At 37.6% G+C, this 23215-nt stretch overlaps 1 protein-coding gene across 1 annotated transcript in view; it reads left to right on the forward strand.

Moving 5' to 3' along the window:
- Nucleotides 1-23215, forward strand: part of LOC104401769 (breast carcinoma-amplified sequence 3-like) — a 236739-nt gene that overhangs the window by 10957 nt on the left and 202567 nt on the right. Inside the window, exons 3-6 of the mRNA XM_010009454.1 lie at nt 6885-6929; nt 13578-13702; nt 14321-14486; nt 15857-15957. Coding sequence (XP_010007756.1) covers nt 6885-6929; nt 13578-13702; nt 14321-14486; nt 15857-15957 — 437 coding nt within the window. The remainder of the gene's footprint in view (nt 1-6884; nt 6930-13577; nt 13703-14320; nt 14487-15856; nt 15958-23215) is intronic.

A 23215-nucleotide genomic window follows, 5' to 3' on the forward strand; every position in this document is an offset into this window, starting at 1 on the left:
AATGATTTTTGACTGTAAGAACTGGAAAGACAGTAAACCAGGTTGAGCATAAGGACAAAACTTCATCTGGCTGTTTTCTTGACCTTGTTTTTCCACTGAAGTGGCTGCTCTGTACTATTCCACGTGTGGACTTTCATTTTGGAGCCAGCTGCACTTTGGTACTTTTCCCTGTGCCATGATAAAGCACTTGAAAATATTTGTTCCGGAAAGCTCTACTGAATATCTGTATGTGACAATAACAGAAGATTTTGTGAGCTTCATAAAGTGTCACAATTTGAAGTAAATTGATACTGTTTAACAGTTAAAATTTTTCTTTTGCTAAATTCAAAATCTTCATTTTTTTGCAATTAACACAAAAATGCAACGGGTGACGATTATAAGATTTTCTATTTTATCCCTCTTTTTTTTTATTTTAAATTCCTGACTAATTTATACTTAGAAGTCTGATCCATTAATATATAGATGGCTTTTGTATTTTTAAAATACAGATAGCTCGAGCATGGCATGTGGCTGGACAAAACAACTGAGAGTCCTACAAATTCATAACATTTTCCTATGTCTTGCCAAATAGGTGCAGGCATTGTCTTGCTTCGGTGGTTTCTTGCTCCCGATAGGGAGGTGCATTTTACCTTGTGTTTTGTGAACTGGGAATTATTTTTCAGGCGAGAGCGCATGGATATTCCCTCTCTCCCTGAGTAATTCCCATATTCTGTGCTTGAGTGTTCAGGACATCCTGTAAAATCTGGTATTGTTTTGTTTAGTGCACTAAGTATGCATGATGACCTTCTGAAGCTTCCATATGTGTGCACAAAATACATACGTGTATCCATATACGTGTCTAACAATCCAGTCCCGCTCCCGCTGCCGTAAATAGGAATTTCATTAGGCTTGCTGAGCCAAGTTGTGACCCACGAACATGCAATTGCCCTAAGCACAGAGGCTGGCTGCAGATAAATTCCTGAACTTCATAGATAATTGTAAATGGAACTTACGAAACAGTAAAGATGCAGTATGGGGATAATGTTGTGGTTTAACTTCTTCCACACATACATTTCAGTTGCTTATTTTTGCTCTTTTTTTCCCCCTGCTTATAGTTTAAATGCAGGTGAGGGCAAAAGATTACACTAGCAATCAGGTGAATTCTGAAAGTATAAAAAGGTGGGGTCTTGGGTGGAGACAGGAAGGGAGGTAGGGTCAAAGAGATGTTGGTGTGCATGGAGATAAGCAGGAAGTTACAGTTCCTCAAAGAGGGAAAGTATCAAAAATCTGACTTGAAGAGTACAGTCAGAGAAGGGCAGAAATGTAATTCTGGGCTCTGTTGGTAGACTCCTAGAAATAAAATAGATGCTTAAAACTAGATGGGATAAGACATAGAAAATAAAAAGCTGTCTGAGGGTCTGCCAGGGCAAAGGTCTGGTCACAGAAGCAATGGTGAGGATGATTATTTGAAAAAAAGCACTTGGCTTACAATAGTAATTCATGCAGTGGCCTTGGCAAGGGCTGTTTCCTTAGTGCTGTGATGATACCAGGAGACTTTTCTACAGCTATTGCAAATGTATTAAGTCTGCATTATTTTACTTAATGTTTTGTTCTTAAATATCTTTAACATATTCAGAAGTGTTCATATTCATAGTTTTCTTTAAGTAAATTTTACTATTCACAAACTGTCCCTGTCGTAATATTTTGTGTAATTTTTAAAGCTAATTAAATTTAAACTACTCAGTGAAGCTTATGTAAGGGGTGGGGGGAAACAGCAGTCATGGGAAATGCCCTGCTGTGTAAATAGAGTTTTCATGAATGAGGATCGTGATTTTCAGTGAAGCCTGTGTGGATGTGTAATGCTAAGCTGAGAGCTTCCTTCATTTGTTCTGCATCCAAAATACTTGATGAAAGTACACAAAATTAACATGAAAAGCTGTATTTATAAAGCAGGGATTTAAGAGGAATGCCTAGGATCCAAGAAGCCTGGCATGCCTAAAATGACCAAATTGAGACAGCAGCCTTAACTTAAACCTCCAGGGGGCAAAGCGTGTGTTTAACATATTTAACATCTGCCCTCATATTTCTAGAAACACATAGCAGTGTAAGTCTGTACAGTGTAATATTCAGACAGGACAGGGACCATCTGCCTCACTCTGAGAAGTGTAGGAGGCATGTATTACTGCAAATGGCAAAAGACAGATGTATTTACACCTACATGGTCAGCACCTTTAAGCACTGCTCCGAGGAAACAAGGCTCTTCTTTGGGAGCAGCTGCTTAACCTTGTGATTGTGCAGTGATCAGAAAAGGAGATGAACTCGCGATGCCTTGGATTTTAGAGTCACTGTTCAGTGGCTCTCAAAGCAGGTTCCTTTTCTGTTGTTGCTACTTTTAAAGAATTAAAAATTTAATCTGTTGCAGTATATTTCTAAAAGTAAAAAGCAAGACTAAAAGAATACCACAGATTTAACAGTTCCGGATTTTTCCCTTTAATTTGCTTTTAACATGTGAAAAGCTTCTTTAATACTAAATATCTTAATTAGTTTTTGCAGGTTTTATTAATCAGAATCTAAGTTGGTATTTATTCTACTGGTATCCAAGACAGCAAAATATTTTTCAGGTACTGAAGGGACTGATCAGTGCTCTTACTATCATCTGTCTCAAGCAGAGCTGCAGAGCATGTCATTTTACTTGGCAGGTGTAATGGCAGTAAATTTTTTAGAACTCTTCACTGTAGCCCTATGGGAATGCAGGGCCAGAGTCTGGGGTTGGGTCATTACAGTGCTGTTCAGCACAGATGCTTTCTTTTTTCCCCTTTTTCATTCACATTTGTAGATTTTAGAGCATTTTCTGATTAGTCATTAATCTCTCTTATTCTGAATACAATTTCTTTCTCAGCACTATCTCAGGGCATTACTGCCCTTCTTGCCACCACTATTTTGCCACCACTTGCTCCCTGCCCTCTGTTTCTTCCCTTGCTTTTTCAAGTCTCTCATTGTAATTTCTGCTCCTTCACAAAGCACTTACTTACTTACTTAATTTTTGTCCCTATATTTTGTTATCCCATTGACTTGCTTTCCTGTAGTTTGTGCTGTCAGCACATTCTGAGGAGCAGACAGGCTTTCCCAAAGGGGCTCTAACACTAATGAGTAAGGAAGCATCTTATGTTTTAAAGATTAGAGGGATGTAAGGCAGTAAGAGAGCCAGATTTAATAAGTCCTTATATGTCCATGCCTCAGTTTCCCTCTTAAAACTTTACTAGTAATGCTGAATTCCTTCTCAAGTCTGGTGAATGGGTTGATTCATTGCTCATTTACAAAGAGCTTATAGATTTGAAAGGGGAAGAACTGTATGATCCATCTCATGCTTGCCTATAAAAGGCAGTGAATCAGAGTATGTTAGAAGACAGCTTTGTGCTTTGCAATAGCTTTATAAGCATTTCTTGTGTTTGTGGAATGAGTTGTAGTTAGTTTCCAGTTTGTAAGAATGTGGAGACAAGAGATGAGCTGTAGTAAGAAGGAGGAAAATAAAAGATACAACAATTCTCCCAGAAGAAAAACTATTGTAAAAGTTGGTTTCTCTGACAGCAGCATTTGTTTTAACTTTCTCAAGGGATGTAGTCATGATATTTGTACCATACTTCATTCCCAAATTCATTATCACTTTGGTGAAACACCAGGATATAACCTGCATTACTTGGGTCTTGTCAAAACAGACATCCAACATACCTTGTAGGAAAAGGAATAAGCTTTACTTTTTTTCCATCCAGAAGATTTAGATAGTGTGTTTTTAAACATGAAACTCTACCCATTCTTCATCCCATCCTTCATTCCACCCCCAGTAAGGAAGGGAAAAAGTAGGTAAAGTGTCTGGTGCAATTTTATCATTCTAGTGTTTCTCATTGCTTACATTATATGTACTGAAAATCGGTGACATCCCTTTGTTTTGTTTTGACTCAGCTTAATTTATCCCAGGTTCTACTACTGAAGCAAACAAAAATAAAGAGTGCAAAGTCATGATGTCATAATATAATTAAGTAGGAAAAAGTAACTGAAAAAGTCAAGAAAAAAACCCAGAAGTCAAGCTAAAGAATTTAGTGCAGTAGGTCAGCTTCCCTGCATGCTGAAGCCATTCTCTTTCTGGCACATTTCTCAGAGGTGTCTTATGTCACCTTATAATACATTTCGGTAATAAAGCAACTACTGTAGTGATTTATAATTGATATGAAATACAGTTATTTGCACTAGGTTTTGTTCAGATGTCACTGTGAGAGGATTCTTCCTGTGATAATGTATAGCAGTCTGGGTTACAGTAGGTGGGTATTGCACAGCTTCTTAAAAGCTTAAATAGTTTTTATTAAACACGATAACACAAAATCAAATAATGTGTCAGCTTTCAACTGGCTAAAACTCAGAATCAGATAAGAAATTAATCGAATGCTGTTGGAATTTTGAATTGTAAATCCTCATCATTCCATAATTTTCCTTTGGAATTTCTCACTAGCTGTGAGAATGGGGAACCTCAGTGAGTCTTTTGCCTTGGCATTGCTCTGTTCCTGTCACTGAGTGCAGCCATCTGGTGCTGTCTTTTCAAGGTTGGCTTCTCCTGTAATTTGTGAATTCTCTTTCTCTCCATTAGCACACCATCCATATTATGTGAAGGAAATAGTGAAAAAGAATTACTTAGATAAATATCATGGGGGAAAAAAATAGCCACCTTAAAAGAAACTAGGTCTTGTGAACAGAGAGGAAATGCTAAGTTGTCTTTCTCGCACTTAAGGCTTTTTATTAAGACTGCTGTAGTCTTTGAAAGTGTAATTCTATTTTCTTCATGATACGAGAATTTGTATCCATTTTAGAAACAAACAAAACCTTCCATTGAAACACCTGGGTCAATTTGTAATTAAAATAGAGAATTTGTTAATTTGCAATTAGGTCAACATAGTATGTTGTGTGGGGGAAGGCCTGTGTTATCTTCTGAAATGTTCTGATGAGCTCAGCTACATGTCATTTGCCTGCTTTTTGCAGATAGAAGAACTGGTTGAGAGGAAAAAAACTTGCCAAAACATCCAGGATCATAATTTAAAAATTCTAAGCTCCCAGTCAGATTCAAACACTCTCCAATGGCTCTTCAAATCTACACTAGATACGTTCTAGGTTGTAAGTTATATTTGCTATGAGTTATGCAGAAAACTTAGCTTTCCATTTAAACAGTGCAGCAGTGGTGGGCTCATCTTCTGTTGAGCCATTAGAATGGTCTTTGACTTGGAGACTGTGTTGACTGTATAGGAGATCATACAATTTATATAGTTCATGCAATTTAATTGGGTTTTATCACTATTCAAAGAGGATATATTATGTCTAGAAAGGCAGCTGGTTCTACCAAATGGGCTCTGTCCCACAAGATATTAACCAAACATTTATTTAAATATGAACAGTTAAAGGTTAATCCATTACACAGAGTTCAAAAGATCTTCAATATGGGTTTTGGCCTATATTACTAATGAAAAAAATAGGGGTTTTTTTGGTACTATTCTGTTCTTTATTGGATTTTCACATCTTTGCATGTAAAGATGAATATATGTCAAAGAATATATGTCTTGGTTTGTACCTTTACCTAAATGTTTTTTTAAGAGGATGTCTCCATTCATTGATGTTGTGCTCGTGCCAAATTTTGTTCACAGAATTGTTTTCTATCAGGCTGGTATCCTTTTAACTGTGCAAACATATGGCTGAGTGCTTTATACATCTTTCTGTGATAGACATTTTCTGTTAGTTCATTACCTGAAATTTTTCACTTGTTTCAACTAGCCAGTATTTATCGCTGAGTCAGAGTATGAAAAGAAAAAATGACAGATAGGCATTTACAAAATCCATTATTCAGCAATTGTGTGGATGAAGGTATATCCCAAATGAGAATCACAGAAGCCTTGAGCATCTGAGTAGCTCTAAATTTACCACCCATTCTTCCTTTTCAGATTTTATGGAAAGGTCAGTATGGTGATGGCTTTTTGAAAGGTGATGCAGAGAATAAGGGAGATGATAGATATTCATTAAAAAAATGCACTGAAATTAATGGGGTGTGATACCACTGTAAAAACTATCCACAGTACAAAATACTTGAACCAAAAAAATAAAATCATGCTGAATATAAATTGTTGAGTGGCCAAAAGCATTTAGCTCTATATCAGGTGATTTGTAACAGCAAAGGTATTTGAAGTAAGTCAGGGTTCTACATTCCATGCAAACTTTTAAGAGGGGGAATAATATTTCTGTGTCATACAATTGCTAAACATTTTGTATTTAATGGTGTGTTTCTATCCTAAGAAAAGGGCTGAGTGATTTTCTCTAATAGATTGTGCTTGTACCTGTGGTTTTTACTTAGGACTTGCCTATTTTCAGTGAATTCGTAAAACTGTCCCGCTCAGACCTTCAGTGTTTCATGGAAAACACCCACATACTTGTTGCTTTTGATGCTAATTTCCCTCTGTTAGTTCTGACTTTAATGTTGGTTTAAGGCTCTTGACTCCTTTTGCCTTTAAATTTATCAGCAGCTTTCAGGAAGGAGACCTAAGCCATGTCTAACTTGACTGATAACGTTAAAAGCCTGCTTGCAAGTGGTGCATTGTTTGTCACCGCAGTTGTGCATGAGGAGCCTGCCCCGTCAGCTCCTGCTTCCATGGGTGGCTGTGTTGTCCCTGGGACGTTCACCTGGGCAGTTGTGTCTGTGAGCCTCAGCATGTTGGTGACATTAGGGATCTACATCTCTCTCAGGGCACCATGAATGGTTATAAAAAATTATTTTGTTTACCTTCTGCATAAATTTTAGTAGCATGATATACAGTGTACTTGTTGGTAATGGAGTTTTCATCTAATTTCTGTGCATTTTTCCCCTTTACATGAAGACCTTACCTGTTTGGAGCAGGATGTTTTTCCATAAAAGCTCCATGGTGAGTTCCCAGTTCAAACCCAGCATGCCTATAATTCATCTGCTGTCCTCACTGAAAATAACGCTGTGCTTAGACTTTAATTTTGGATTAATTTTTTGTTTAATTTGTTGACTTGCATGGCTGATCCATAGGTGGAAGCACTGCATAATTTCACTCTTAAGCTATGGATGCGTGTTCACCATTAAGCATTGTCAAAGCATTCATGTGTTTTTTCCATTTTTACCTGTGAGGGGGCATTTAATTCTCGAGTAGCAGAGAAGTTGAAAAAATAAATTATTTCCCAGTGGGCAAAAATGCTTGCAACAGCTTTCCAACACAAGCCTCTCTTTTCCTGTATTGCTTTCTTTATTCCTGTAGCACCGATTTGCTTACAGACAGAAAACATCAGTGATGACCTCTCGAAAATCAGCCAGATGAGCAGTGAGTAGACAGTGAAATACTGCACTAGGAGAGGTGAAGCCAGTAAAATGGGCACTGTAAAAAAACCCAAACCAAACAAAGAACAAATCAAGCAAAAACACAAAACCAAAAAGATTATCACGCTTGAGAGAAAAACCAAACAAACAAACCACAGTACCATTAAAATAATGATATTTAAAATTATGAGGGGGGGTTGTTTTAATATGTAAAATTGCAGCACATTACAAAAATGCATACAGAAATAAAAGCAATTTTTAACAAGTTTCCCTTTTGTGGAGCTTGGTTCAGTGTTCATGCAGTGCTATAGAACCTCCAGTCACCTCTTTATAATGAGATGGGAGTAGGTGCTTGAAGTTTCAGGTAACAAGAGTGGAAGAAGTTTGAACATCTTAAAGCTTCCTTAGAAAATTTAGAAACTTTCAGCTAGGAGGTGGGTTTTTCTGGGAGGGGGTTGCTTTAAGTGTAGCTGAGGATGCTTATTAGTATCTGTAAGAATATTTGTATGCGGCTCTTGTTTCTACTGCTACAAGTTTGTTCCACATGTATCACTCCCTTACATCTCTGTCAAAATACTATCTTCAGCAGAAGGAACTTCCCAAGAGTTTTGTTAGGATACAGGCAACTTGAGAGGAGAGCTGGTGAGGGATACGGGACCTATACCAAAGGGAGGAAATGCAAAAGCACTAAATAGGACACTACAGGAAAAAAGGTGGCATTGCCTTATTCCTATGGAATATCTGATTACTCTACTAGACTTCCTAAGAACCATTTTAAAGTGCAGTTTGTGATGCTACAGTATTTCGTCTGATGGTGATCTAAGAACTGAAAAGGCTCTGGAGGAAGAGTTTTGAAAGTGGATTGTCTTAGCAAATGGATGTGTCGGTCACCCCCTGGATGAAGCGGCAGAAATGCTTGTCAACCAGAAATGATTTTAGATTGAGGCAAGATTAAAAGGCCTAGATTAAAGAGGGGAATATATGAAATAGACTCAAAAATTGTTGCCTGTCTTTCACAAGACTCTTTTGTGGTTTGTTTAATGCCAGTGCTAGCTCAAAAATATGGTCTTTACTAGCCTACAGAGAAATGAGGATAAAAAACACGCTTTGGGTGGGGGAAGAAATCATGTTGTTTCCATTAAGGTCTTAATGAGACCTAAAATTATGTAAACAACATGAATGGAGATTTGACAGCTTGCTGCCTGGCGAGTAAAGGAGCCTACCATTTCTTCTCTTGCTTTTTCTTGTTTTATTCATGATTTGATGACTGGAAACATGTCTTTGTTTTCTTGTTTTAGGCAGAGTGATAAATCAATTAAAATGTATGTATTTTGAGACAGATACGCTTTTTCATTAATTCGACGTGTAATTGCAAATTTTATGCAGTATTTTTCTCATGTTACTTTTGTTGTTGCTTATGTAGCCCAGATAAAGTTTTACCTCCAGAAATTGTATGTTTCCATTTCAGTGGGTTTAGTTGTGGAGGTGTGGATAAGTGCTTTTGTTTTTATGAATCTGATGTATTTGAAGCCTGTTCTTTGGGAATATAAAATCAATGTGGTTCTCGATCTTTGCAGTCTCTCGCTCTTTGAATTTGTAAAGCAGTTCCCTCATACCATATGCAATTTATTTGTTTTTTTTAGAGTCACGTCACTTGTTTGACTGTGAACATAAAGACAAATTTAAGAGCCAGCAGTATAGTAATGAGACCTAAAGCTCTTTGAGGAACACTCCAGCACTGCACTGTACTCTGATTTTCATAATGTTGCCTATAGTTTTCAAAATATTTCAATAGTACTGGTTGCTACTGATTTTCTTACCTAAAGCAGAATAATAATAATAATAAAAAATGTAAAGTAGTTACAATATTGACATTAGTTATTATTTTTATAAAGAGCTAACACGATTTCCAGAGATTATGACAGAATTTGATTCGTTACAAAAGTCAACTGATGGTAACACCGAATTGTTTCAGCAGCTCTTCATCTTTTCTTTTGCCTTGTCAACATGAAAGAACTTGCATGCTGTTGCTGAGGCTCTTAACTTCTTTTTAAGATCTGTCAAAGTAATGTCTGACTTCTTTAGTTTGCTTCCATCACTTTTTGTGCCATTTCAATACAAAATGCTCATATATGTTTTTCACTGGACATCTCAGTGTTTCTGCATTTAAAATGGAAATAATCCCCCAAAATTATGTTAGAAAAGTCAATAACACAAATTTCCCCAAATATTTTGGTATTTAGCTGGAGTTTGGGATTAACTTGACCTTTAATAGGTGACTTTGTTATTGACTTCAGCTGCGGTAGGTGAATGTCAACTGCTGGTAACTGAAATGACATGAACGTGATCTTCAGTTGAGGCACAGCTCTTATTAAATTTATAGCAGAACAAGAACTATGAAAGGGGTTTTTTATTACTATTGTACTCCTGGTGTAGGTTCCTGCACAGATACAATTGGCATAAAAATACCGCTGTGTCTCATGTAATTCTTGGTGTAGTTACAGAGTTTGGTAGATCCAGAGAGGAAAAAGTGCACTGACTTTTTATCCTCCTTTTATCTGAGATACAGTGCTCTTGTTTCTAATGTGGAAGATTGAAATTATGAGTGTTTTGGTTCCATTAGCTTCACATTCTTGTTTTTAGTGTTGATTCCCAACAACCCTCACTTCTGCCTGCGTGGCAGTGCCTTTCAGTAGAAATATAGTATAATCTTTTGAATTTTGCATATTGTGAAGATTCTTTTAAATTAACTGTTTTTAAAAGTGAGATCAAATGTGCCTTAATTTCAGTTCTTGGAATAATTTACGAAGTGCTGACAGGCTAAGAGCAAGTAAAGAGCAGGAGTTCATAGCAGAAACCAGTCATTCACCACCTGCCTTCAACATGATTGTTTTGTTATCATTTATAAAGCTGAGAGGGTGTTTGCATCTACATAATAATGAGGATTTATAGTTTCCAAGTTGTTAAAATATCACAATGACATGAAAATATATTTTTCTAATGGCATTAATGTTACTGAAAATAACTGGGCTTTTGAGGATTGCTAAAGGAAAGAAATTTGAGTTGGAGTGTATTGATGAAAACTCAGGGATAAAGTAAAATGGTGGTAAAAGAAAAGATTCCTCAGTTACAATAGTTTTCAGAGTAGACTTGTTGACATCTTGGCAGTTTCTTCAGAAGTATGTCTGAACCAATATGATGCACCAGTCAGTTTTTTTGTTTGTCTTTATTTTTGAGCAGGACTAAGTTTAACCACATGAGTAATCATGTTTTACAAGGTCTGCTCTTGCTGTCTACAAAACATCCTTCTTGAAGGGAAAATGTTTTGGCACTGAAACCAACACTTAAATGCATGCCTTGAGAGATGTACATCTTAAAGGCATGGTGTAAATAGAATGTAGCTTAGACCATTTCCTTTAAGGTTGTTTATAAGTGTATTTGATTGAGCATAGGTTTTGGAACAAGGAGTGTGGAGAACTCTGCAAAACAGTATTGTTAGAGTACCAGGTTCACTTCTGCTTGAACTGAAAGGCTCGAAGAAATGGAAGTCAGTTATGGCTCTGTAGAAGTTTACTTCTGTTTGTAAGTGAGAACAGCGTTTGCTCCTTTTTTTTTTCTTCATTTTAAATTATTTTAATAAATAACCTCAGATTGTATTGAGTAAAACTTCAGAATATTAAGGGTATTAAGATAGTGTGGAAGGATTATCTTTTCAAGAGTTTATAAGAGGAAGTGAACACAGCTGAATCGTATCTCTATCATTGTTTTGTACTGATTGATGGGTAACATTGTCCTTCTGAACAATCTTTTTCTATGTTAAAACCGATCATTTATTGATTGAAGTCTAGATCAGCAAGTAACAAGTCTCTACTTAGTGGATACCTTATATTTTCATTTCTGGAGGAATATTGGTGTGTGAATATTTGGAAGGTGAGAGCTAAAAACAGTACTTGATACACAGTTTGTTACAGATCTTGGTTAAAAATACTGCTTCTGTGACAGATGACTGTTTCAAAGTGAAAGAAATCTATTCTGCATTTTTCTGAGCAGCTAATAAATACTTCGTATGTTAATATCAAATATTCCAGTATAGATCATAAATTGCCACTGCAAGCAAGGTAATATATTTATACTCGGAACATTTTGGAACACAGATTTCTGAACCAGTAATCTGCAGGTGTAGATTTAACAGTTGACTATTAAGTGCTTTGTGGTGGTTCAATACCAGAGCTACTGACTATAAATTGCAATTGCTCTTTTGTGATGTTCTAGCTTCAGGACTGATCTAAGTCCATGAAAATTTGTCTGAATCTTTCCGTTGACTCTAACCAGTGTGACAGAATTACTTTTGAAAGTTTTTTCTGTTTTGGTTTGTTGGGTGGGTGTTTTTTTTCTTCTGAATGAAATGTGTGACCGTAGGCTTGCTTCCCGTGTGATTTATGGCAAGCAGCTTAGCCCTCTGTGCTTCAGTGAGCCCGTCCGTAAAACTGGCACAGTAATACCACACAAGGTGCTGGGAAGCTCAGTTACACTTTCTGTAGTTCCCTTTCAGAAACCTGGCTGAACATACAGTATGAGGCAAACAATTAGTCTTTTCTCCCATTGTCATACATGACCTAATTTCTGAAATGCTCCACAAAAAGTATTTGCTATTTTAGGTGAGTTCAAGTTGAAGGTGATTTTAAATGTTTCACGTAGCATGACAGTAACGATGGAGGTGATATGTTTTTAACCATATGCCATATTATTTTCCACATGTCACTTACTACAGCTTATTGTTGGAAGGAAATGAAGTGTTCGAGATCAGGGCAAGTTTTGCCATTTATTTCAGTGGGGTTAGGACTGACCTGTGAGTGACCAGGGACCAAGACATGGGTGTTTGCATGGTTGCAGCATCTACAGTCAGGTGCAGGAGTTTCAGAGAAGCCCAGCTTGGAGAATAATTTTGGTTTACCTTACTTTTCTTATGTTATTTTTACATTATGTTGATTCATAATCTGTCTTTGCTTTAATACCTCTATTGGTTCATTCTGTCGAACCACTTCACCTGTATGCTCAGTAATTTGTCATTGAAAAAACAGGTGGTATGAACTAATTGCCATTCTAATTATGCTCAGTGTTTGAGTTGCTTTCTCCTGTTTTAAAATATTCTTATGCTGCTTAATACCATCATAACACTTGCAATACTTTGTTTGCACGTACATATATGCACACACACACTTCTCAGAATGGAAGATCAATACTTAAAAATGACCAAGTCAATATGATAGTGTAATCACAGGCTGATACAATGTGGAACAAGAAATTAATAGAAGAAAGAAAGAAAGGAGGGAGAGATGGCAAGAGAAGGGAGCAGTGAAATAGAGTGGGGAGAGAAATATCAAATAGTCCAGTTTAAAAGATGGGAAAAAATAGAATGTGGAGAAGGAGGAATCCTGCGTGGACTTCTCGGACAGCTTTTCTCTTGAGGGAAGGGGGAAAATCTGTTTTAATGAATTGAGGAAATGGGCAAATTTTGAGTTTATAGAAAGCAGAATGTTGCATATCTTCAGCTGCCTGTGAGGAGGAACACTAAATGATGTTTCAATAAAACGTAATTATAAGCCACTGGATCTGCTACATGCACATTGTGGAGTTTCAGAGGAGAATGTATCTTAAGCTCTTTTTACATGATACAGTTACTGATTTGTTCTAACGTGTAGCTCATGAGCACCTGCATTGTTTCCCTTTCCTCATATCCTCCGCATGTTGTTCCCTCTTACCCTGTTGCCCATGTCATGTATGTTCGAGTGGTTTCAGTGTGCAGGTATACAGATCAGCACTCAACGTCAGCGTTGGTTAGAGGGTTCTTTTGAAATGCCAGAAAATATCAACCAGCTAGAAAGACTGACCCAGAATCTGTATTTTAATTCCTAAAGGACTTACCATTATAAATGTTTGTATTCGCTTCAGAAGTTTCTGTTGAATGCAAATGTTCAATATTGGGTCTTTTAAACAGTCCAACTAATTCTCCATTATAAGCCAGTGCTGTCCTTCAAGTTAATGAGTTCAGTGATCAAGGGGAATTTGGGACCTATTACTGAGAACCACTAAGCATCTGTAAATCCTGCTAAATCTTAGGGGAACTGCAGATATTCACCATTTCTGAATTAGTATCTTAGAATGACTACTCAGCAAGGGACATCTTGATTTTTGAGAATTAACTTTCATAATTTTTTGTTTTTTCTTTAAGCAAATCCAAACCAGCTCCACAGATTTCACCCAGTAAGTCTGTGGGAGGAGAGTTTTGTGTCGCTGCAGTCTTTGGATCATCCAGGTCATGGTTTGCAAACAATCCTGGTCTGAAAAGAGAAAAAGGTTGGTATATTCCAAAAACAGGACTTGCATTTAAATTGAAGTTAGTTAATTTTCTCATTTTGTGATAACTTCCGAGCAGATGGTGCTTAGCTGTAGATTTTGATCCTTAGGCAGTGACAGTGGACATCTTGGGGAGCATGGTTGGGGTGCTTTTGGTAAACAGGACCAAAATTTGCAAGAAAGTTTAATTAGTGAAATCAATCATTGATTTTTTTATTATGATGCAGTGACAGAAAACAAACTTTGATGGTTCAATTCAAAGATACTGTGTGAAGTGTTACTGAAAAAGCTGTGAGGTAAAGGAGAGACACCTTTCCTAAAGCAAATGTACAGACATATGTTTGGCAAAGTGTAGTCACCTGAACCCACCTTGGTGAGAAGCTCTTGTTCCACCTTCTCTTAAATGAGATACTCATATTTTTGTGAAACAAAGGGAAAATTTTGTGCTTTGTACCATTTTCTCTTTGTCTTTCCAACCCTCTCACTTCTTTTAATTGGCGGGTTTGAGTGCAAGCATATAAAGCAAGAGACTTAAAAGAATAGGTTACTATTCCTGTAAACATTTTTGCTGTTTCTGCTGTGCTATTGCAGTAAGATTTTCTTTCTTCTTGCAAACAGATCAATCAAAACAGTTTGTAGTGGAGTCGTTGTATATTATCAGTTGTTATGGCAGCCTGGTGGAGCATGTATTGGAACCACGTCCGCTCAGCACTGCTCCGAAGATCAGTGATGACACACCTTTGGAAATGGTGACGTGCCCAAGAGCCAGCTGGGCTTTGGTTAGGTAGCTCATTCTTTTTACTTTTTCTTCTTCTTTTTGTCCAGGAAATGATTGTGATATTTTTTATTTTATTTTTTTTTTGAAAGGGGTGAATGTTCATTCATGTATCATGAGGGTGGTGAGCCACTGGAACAGGTTGGCCAAAGAAGTGGTGAATGTTCCATCCCTGGCAGTGTTCAAGGGCAGAGCCTTGGGCAATATGGTCCGGGGTGAGGTGTCCCTGCCCATGGCAGGGGGTTGGAATTAGATGGTCTTAAGGTCCTTTCCAACCCAAACCGTTCTATGATTCTATGACTTTCACCCCTATTTTTACCTTAAAGTTTACCTTAAAGATTCTTAAGGTTTTCTGTTGAAAGAGAGGACTCTTGATACTCAAGCCTACCTTTTCCTGTAGTTGTGTTAGTGCTTACGTGTCTGAAGGGGAGCTAAGCATTTAAATACTTCTATAAACATGGAGGTACATGAATGTGTTTACGGATCAATAGAGATCCTTATCAATTGGTGATTTTAAATGATCAGATTGTAATTTAGTTTTTACATAAGGACTAGAAACAATCATTTTAATAGTGTTAAAGTACAAAATTCTGCCATGAGTCATGAGTGAAGTTTCCACGAAGAAGCATTGCAGAGAATTAGGCAAGTTATCCTGTAAGTAGCTGAAGGTAGCATTTCTTAAGACAGTTGAAGAAATTATTCCTGACATGCAGAAGAAAGTAAACAAAAATTGATGAGAAAGTGTTGTCAGTGCTTTTGACATTTTAAAATATTTCCCTATCGATTTTTCTTGGCTCCTATATTCCTTAGTGCTGCTTATGGCTGGACTAGATTGATCAATACTTGATTTACCAAGCTATTTAGGAATGGCCCACCCTAATTAAAATTACAACACAGACTTCTAGACCATTATTGTTGAAATGAGTAGGTTGTAATGGAATTGAAAATTCTAATTGGATCAATAGTCCATAACTTTACACAGCTTTATTTTCACAGTTTGTAAATGCTCAATGACTTTACAGTATCGAAGTAGTGCTAGTTAACAGAACAGAAAAGCTCCCCAGTTTCTGTTGTGTGTTTATATAACGTCAGCATGACATACAAGGGTCCTAAACATATTTACCAACTTAATCTAAACCACCTTCATCGTGAGCAATCCATGTTGCAGTCAACAAAAAAGTATTGTCTTTGCCTCACAATCTGTGCTATTTGGTCCTGCTGCTCAAGTGCCTGTGGTGTATTGCAGTGTTTGAACAAGCTAATTTAAATAATTACAAACATTTTGTGAGCTTGTATAGATAATTACATGTGATGACAGAAACACTGATTTACATTCTCTGTATTAGCTAAAATATTAATAGTCTTGTGTTTTACCTCAGAACTCCTCAGTGGAATGAACTCCAACCACCATTTAATGCAAACCATCCACTGCTCCTGGCTGCAGATGCTGTGCAGTATTACCAGTATCTTCTTGCTGGCTGTAAGTAGCTGACAACTTTTTGTCTTGTCTTATGTGCACATTTGAAGCTGAGTGTGACTTTCTGAGTTAGTTTTTCAGCCTGTGTTTATTTCAGAATGTGTTCAACCCCAGAATAGGGCTGATGTAACTATATTAGTAATGGTAGTGATTGTAAGTATATTTCTGATATGAATCAAAGTTATGAGCCTATTGTATAGCCAAAATGTGAGTGTTTGGCTAGCCTTAAAAGTGTGACCTAACAGATCCCCTGAAGTCCTCAAGGTTTCTTCACCTCATTTCTTCTCATGCTTTTAGCCGTTTCCTCTCATGAATTCAGTACTCGGTGACAAGCCAGTGCATCTGCATTTTTCCTTTCCCCTGGAACTCCTGATTGCTGGGCTACTTCCAGCCAGAGTCTCAGACAGCTGCTTCCCTTGGGAGCCTTGGCATTGCTTCCAGTGATGGCTGCCCACCTGTCTAGTCCTCTGTCTTATCCAGCCACATCGTTTGTAAGGAGCCAGTATGCATGGCGTTGCATATTCAGAAACATAGGTATATGGTATATGTATATTATATAAACCTATGTATTTTATATTGGTTTTATGGATAAATGAGTATTATTTTTTATTTTGACCATTCAGAAAATAATAGTAACAGTAAGTAGCAATTCTCTATCTAGAATGCAGTCAAGATGGAAGTGATACAGCAGTCAAAGTTTCACAAGGGAACAACTCTTGGCATATGTAAAGGTACTCATGGGGAAACTAGAGCCTCTGCACAGTTGTCAGTGCAGCCAACACCACCACATGATGTGACACAGGCATTTTAAAATGCAGAAAGTGGACATCTGGGCCAAAAGGCAGTTTGAACATGACTGGTAAAAGTGACATTGGTGCCAGATTAGATCTGTTGCTTCTACCTTTCCATCTATTGCATGTGCTCCGAGCTCAAAATGTTGTGGGAACCCACAAGGTTATTATCTTCCTTGTTCCATGCTGCATAGAAAAAGGAAGAAAACTCAAAAAGTAGAAAAGAATATGGAAAAGGTAATTAATAGTGCACAACGCTGTGTTAGATGTGCCTTTGGGCCAGATTTTTTGCTAGATCCCTGCATTATTTTACTTTGACATACAGATGTGAGAGTTCTGCTTTGAAATAAAAGGTCATTGCAAGGATATATTTTGGTTGTATAATAGTTTATGATACAGATATGGGTCTGTATTTTCAAATTACTGTGTCTAAAATTAGATGTGCGAGCCTGTAGCTCGATTTTCAAATAAGTATTTTGAAGCGTTGAGTACAATTGGGTCAATAAATATATTTGTATTTTATATCAAACCTTTAATAAATACTGTTAACTATAGAGCATAGGTCTGGTTTCATATTGTAGTTTAACATTACTGCTGCCACGTAGTCTGCCTACGGTGCTGATAACTCATTTTGGTATCTGTATTTTTATCCATTGCTTATGCACCATTGTTGCTGCTGCTACTGAGTAGTCTTGAAACAGTCTCCAAAACCAGCTTTAATTCACGACACTACCTGTGTTTGTGGGTCCTTGCAGCTTTGCTGTTTGGGCCAAATTTCTTCCCCTTTCTCCCCCTGCCCAGATTCTCTCCTCTAGTTTCAAGATGTCGTTATCATCCATACTGGTTTCAGCTATTTCTCCTGCATGCTATCGAACATATGAATATATAAATTACTGTGTGCAGCATGCAGTTCTTTCAGGATGGGTCCAAGGGCACAGAATACTCTCTGGAGAATTCTGGGCATTTTGTAAAAGTAGTTTGTTTGCTTTTTAGTTTCTGGTGAAACTAAAAACAATGTAGTGTGATGATATGGTCTCAACAAAAACCTTTCTTTGAATACCAAAGCTTACATACACAGATCACATTTATTCCACAGTCCGAAATCAGGGATGGATGTGGTTCACTCTGTGTGTTTCATTAATGGCTCAAGTACTATGCATGTCAAATGGTTTGGTGTTGAGAACTGCTTAAAGGAAGAAGAGTGAGTTGTAGCTAAATTGCAGCAAAATAATGATTTTGAATTATTTGAATTACAGTGAAGACTTTTAAAATCAGGCTTTATTTCACATATTAGGATTTTTTTAAGATGGGTATGACATGTAAAGAAAAATAGAATTATAAACACTAGAGACAAGCAAGTATCTATAGAACATAGTAAAACCAGCGTTAATGGGTAAATTTGTGTATATCTGATCTTTGAAGTTTTATTTATCATCTGGATTTATTCTATCTGGAGCTACTCAATGAAGTTTTGGAAAAAATGGAGTCAGAGCAGGATTCCCACAAAAGAGTCCAAGACACCTGTTGGCTTCCCCCTATTAAATACATGCTAAACCGAAGTTATCTGGCTCTGCTTACCTGCAGCAATGTAATGGGCTGACATTAACTGAAGCCTGTGGTTTGATGTGCTATCACTTCCGTCAGTAAGTTTAATTGCCAGCAAATGGGTAAATAGGGGTTTAGGGTGAATGTTACATCTGTCTGCCACGTTAGTGGTAAGAGGAATTCTGGCGCCGTTTCAGGGTCACTATTTGTATCTGTCTATCAGAGGTAGAATACAGCAGTTTCTCTCAGTTTCTGCATAGCATTTCTGCCAATTGTTTGGCTCCATTAAGTGTGCAGGGGAAATAAAAGCCTGAATGACCAAGTCACAAGGGGGTATGGATAGACCCTTTCTTTGTCCACACTCAGAACATTGCATTAGGTCTCATTATCCATTTATAATAAGTGACCTTTGCCCCCTGGGTCATTGAAAAATACTCAGTGTGCTTTTTAGCACAGAGTACCTCTGTCAGCAGACGGACAGAACAATGAAACGTCTGGCGCTCTGGTTGGAGGGCTGTGCTGTGCAGGTCTGCAGAGAGATACAGTTTGATGCCAAAACACAGCACCAAAATCTTCCTTAGTCTCTGAAAAGCATGAAGTAGGCCAGTGAGTTCTTGTGATAAAAAGAGAATATTTTAAAAACGCTGCATTCAGTTGTTTACACACAGTTCAGCTTCTAATATTTTTAAAGAATCTGAAACTTATACCCACAGCTAATAAGGAACTAACAAGGAACCATTGTTTGAAGAAATATTTTGTACAGCAAGTGTCCAAGACCTTTATCCCAAGGGTATTTGTAAGTGGATTAGCACAGCTGTTTCATTGCTTTGAGGTCATCTGTGACATCTGCTGCAGAAACCTGGATCAGAGTGCACAGTTCGTATCTACCTGAGTGCTTTATCACAGCTGTGGCTCACTGCAGAGAGGTGAGGAACTGGATAGCAACAGATTTGGACCTTTCTGTAAGTTCATGGCTCAAAAGTGAACGTGCATGTTAAATCCCGCAGCCTGCTGGCCTGCAGGAAGCATGGGTACCCTGCTCCTGACTGCTTCAGGCTTTTTGCAGTTTGAGAGTAAAAATAAGCAGTCTGGAGAATCTCCTCACCTTCTAACAGAGCAGATTTCGGGCTTACTGTTGTTTTCATAAGAGTCCATCCTGCAGAGGCCTGGATGTACTACAGTCCTCAGGTCCTCTGTGCTGGGTGTTACATGTTTCTCTCTGACCCCACTCAGATCTAATACACAGTGTTTTAACTTATTTGTGTCTCTAGTATTCCCTCTTTATTTCCTTTGTTCTGAGCAACTCCTAAATCTAATCACAACAGAAGAAGGAAATTTAAGTCACATTTTATTCGTCCTAGACGTTTTTCCTATCTTATAAATATCATCACCTGGTGTTACACTATCACCACAGGACTGTCATAGCAGACCTTGGAGAGGAGGAGAGTTGTGCAAAGCACTGTGTGCATGCATAGGAGGGTTTCTGGTGTCCACAGGAGCTTGTCATGTAAAGGATATGCCTTTCTTCAGAGACTTGCCAAGTTTCATTATTATTTATTCTTTAAATAGTACTTGCTTCCTGCTGTTTAGTACTTAGGAATTAAGATGCTTCTGGTAGTATAAACTCTCGAAGCATGCTTTTAAGATGTACTTTCCTTGGCCCTGATAACCTGCTGTTTGTGTTCAGGTTTTTTTTTCTAATGAATACTTTTCTATTACCATGACCCACATTCTTACATATTTGATTGACTTAACCTGTGTTTCATATGTCTAACTTCTGTACTTTCCATTTTAACATGTTTGAATTCATACAGACATGTGCATGGCACATAATGGAATTGCAAGGAAAATAGGTAAATTTGCTTAACAACAAAAAATCATACCTCCTCATTTCATGCTTCTTATTTCCTTTCTTCCTCACCCTTCCTCTTTGAATTCACTTTTTCATCACACTGGAGGAAGGGACTGTAGTTGAAATATCTGAAATATTAACACATTAATGAAAAAAAACCCCAACCTTGAAATCAGATCAAAAACTGACCAGAAAAGATATTGAATAAAATGAGATATGATTTCTCTCCTCTGGCTCTCGCAAGGGCACCTTCACGTTCCAGGCAAAAAGTTTTGGCTCATCAGGACCAATTTTATGGAGATGACCTGCAGTTGTCAGAAGCAGGCCAATGACAAGAATTAATATATTAACTGGTATGCAGTACTCTGACAAATTGCTTACTAAATACATCAAAATTGATTGGACATTCTGTGTTTAAATTGACAAATGACTGCATTAGGGGAAGGAGGGAAATCCATTAATTACAGCTGCCCTCAACCATAGGAAATGTAATCGTATAAATATAGATTTTGTTAAAACAAAAGTCTCTACTTTACTACAGTGTTGCTGGTAAGTGTACTTGCACCTCTTTGCTATTTAAACCTCCAATAGGAGGTATTGAAGATAGATCTTTGCAATTGGCTTTTAAATAATCAAAGAGCATTTCTATTGTGTTAAAAGGAATGATGCAGTGTGTCTTTATCCCACTCTGACTGCCTCTGGAAATTGTTTCTCTCTCGGAAAAATGGACACGTAGCTGAGGCTTCTGCTGTCTCATTAATAGTTTATTCTAAATGCAATGTAATTCATATTCTATGATGTTAGGATTCAAACCAGCACTCTCTATTCTTGTTCTTTGTTCCTGTACTGGTCTTCAAGTAATACTTGCAGGGCTGTTACTTATTTCTTAGTAAGAATTTGCACTTGAGTTAGGCCTGAAGATATAATCAGTTTTATAGACTTCGTTAAGGGATTCTTGAAAAGATTAAGGTCTCTATTTATAGCTGCCTTTGACTTCTGGCTGTTACAATAGATTTTCATTTCTGGACCAACTGTTGTACATATCTGGTGTTTTCCTGAAAATGACTTTCATTAGAAGTCAAACTTAGTAACTATTCATTGTCTTCAAAGGAAGGAGGTCAGCCTTTCCTCACTGTTTGTTTGGGCTAAGTGATAACACAATTTATACAGATAATCTCTCTAACTCTGACATCATATTTGCACTTCCTGCTCCCTCTAATGAAAGCTATGCACCCTGAGCAAGAGTTTTGTCTCTAAGCAACATTGCGGTTCTTTATGGCCTATTTGAGATTCCTTTCATACATTCCATTGATGGAAATAAAAATTACATACATCGAGCTAGTGAATATTGTGCAGCAGAAAGCAGGACTGAGAGTTAACAGTGGAGAGTGTACTAAATAACTGTGTCAATGTGTGCTAAGAAGACAGATACTATGAAAAACAAGTTACAATGCCTGTAATCACAGCCAAACTGCTGCCATACAAGTTGCACTGAGCAGACACAGTAAGGGATCTGGTCATTCTGGTCTACAAACCTTTTTCCCTGGGCAGCAGAGCATGATGGTGGGCTGGTAACAGGCTAATGAACTGGGACTGATAATTATATTTAGTGTTCTACCACTTCTCAGCCTCCTACCTCTGTTTTTCTTCTTGCACTCTTCTGTGTGTGCATATTTAATCATGTATTCTTTCTCTCACACTCATGTGAAAGAATATATGTTGTGGTACATACCCCACTATATCCACAACTAGAGTGTGTGTGTATGTAGCATGTTCTGGGAGGCGAGAGCTGATCTTGCTATGCGTATGTTCAATGTCTATCACAACGAAGCTTAATTTCAAATAATAAAACTGATCAAAACCAGAGCCTGTTCTGTAACAACAATTACGCTATCATGTAGTTACGAGGTGTTCAAAGCCTTTTTGTTCTGTTTCTGTGGCATCTCTGCATGGCCGCAGTCAGAGCTGTTTCAGCAGTCAGTGCTTTCGGCTGCCCATTATGGTGTCTCTGCTGGGCTTTACTGGTTCTGCAGCACTTCAGAGCAATATTGGGCAGTTTAACATAATCCGCGATGAAGGCTATCTAAACAAAGCTCTCTGACCTTATCCTGAAGTGGGTGAAGCCCACTTGAGTTTATATGAGCTGCTGTGCTGTGAAGCCTGGAGAGGAGTTGGAGCAAGGATTGGTGTGGGGGTTGTTTTAAACTGCTATTATTTTTATGTAGTGATTGTATGAATGTTGCCTAAACTACTGGCCTTTCAGGTGTACCTGTGCTCCACAGATGAGGGCTTTCCACAGAATAGTCTCAGTGGAGTGTTACGGGCTTAAAACTGCAGGAAAATATATACCATGTGTGCAGAGCTGGAGTGAGGGAGATGGGAATGGCAAAGCTGCAGGAAGGCAAATGTAAAGCTTCATCTGAGTGGCTGCGAAACCAGCCTTTTGGTAGATTGAGTGAGTCCCTGATCACAAGACATGTTACATTTGGATGATTCTGCAAAGTTTCCCCTCCCTCTGCTCTCCTATTAGCTGCAATACTCCTGTCAAGAGTATTGCAGCTAACCCTTGGTTAGCTGTTAGCACAATCCACTTGAAGGTGGGAAACTGTGTTATGTTGTTTTGGTATTTTGTCTACAACCAGCATATAGCTGAAACTTCATGTAGTTACTTGGGTACATATGTTAAACTTTATTATACAGATGGGATTTTATATATATATATTTTAGATTCTCAGTTTGCCATTATTATTCTTTCTACTTGAAATTGCCTCTAGCTAGTGTATTGTTGTCATGAAATTCTACTTTGTTATTGCCACACAATAAAAGAATACAAGATGCTTTTTGAAAGAACTTTCTGGGTCTGTGCATTGCTAGTTTCAAAGGAATTGTGCAGATGTCCTCTAAAAATCCACATCATTGGGGAAAAAATTGCAATTCCTTGAGATTTTGAGGAGGACATTTCTATACAGAAAAGTGAGATTCAGAATTTCAGAAAATTAATAATTAGATGTTTATCTTGACTCAGGTATTCTCTCCAATTATATGAAAATATGGGTATATATATGTATGAAGT

Source organism: Nestor notabilis, unplaced genomic scaffold (genome assembly GCF_000696875.1).
Source record: "Nestor notabilis isolate BGI_N333 unplaced genomic scaffold, ASM69687v1 scaffold8792, whole genome shotgun sequence".
NCBI lineage: Eukaryota > Metazoa > Chordata > Aves > Psittaciformes > Psittacidae > Nestor > Nestor notabilis.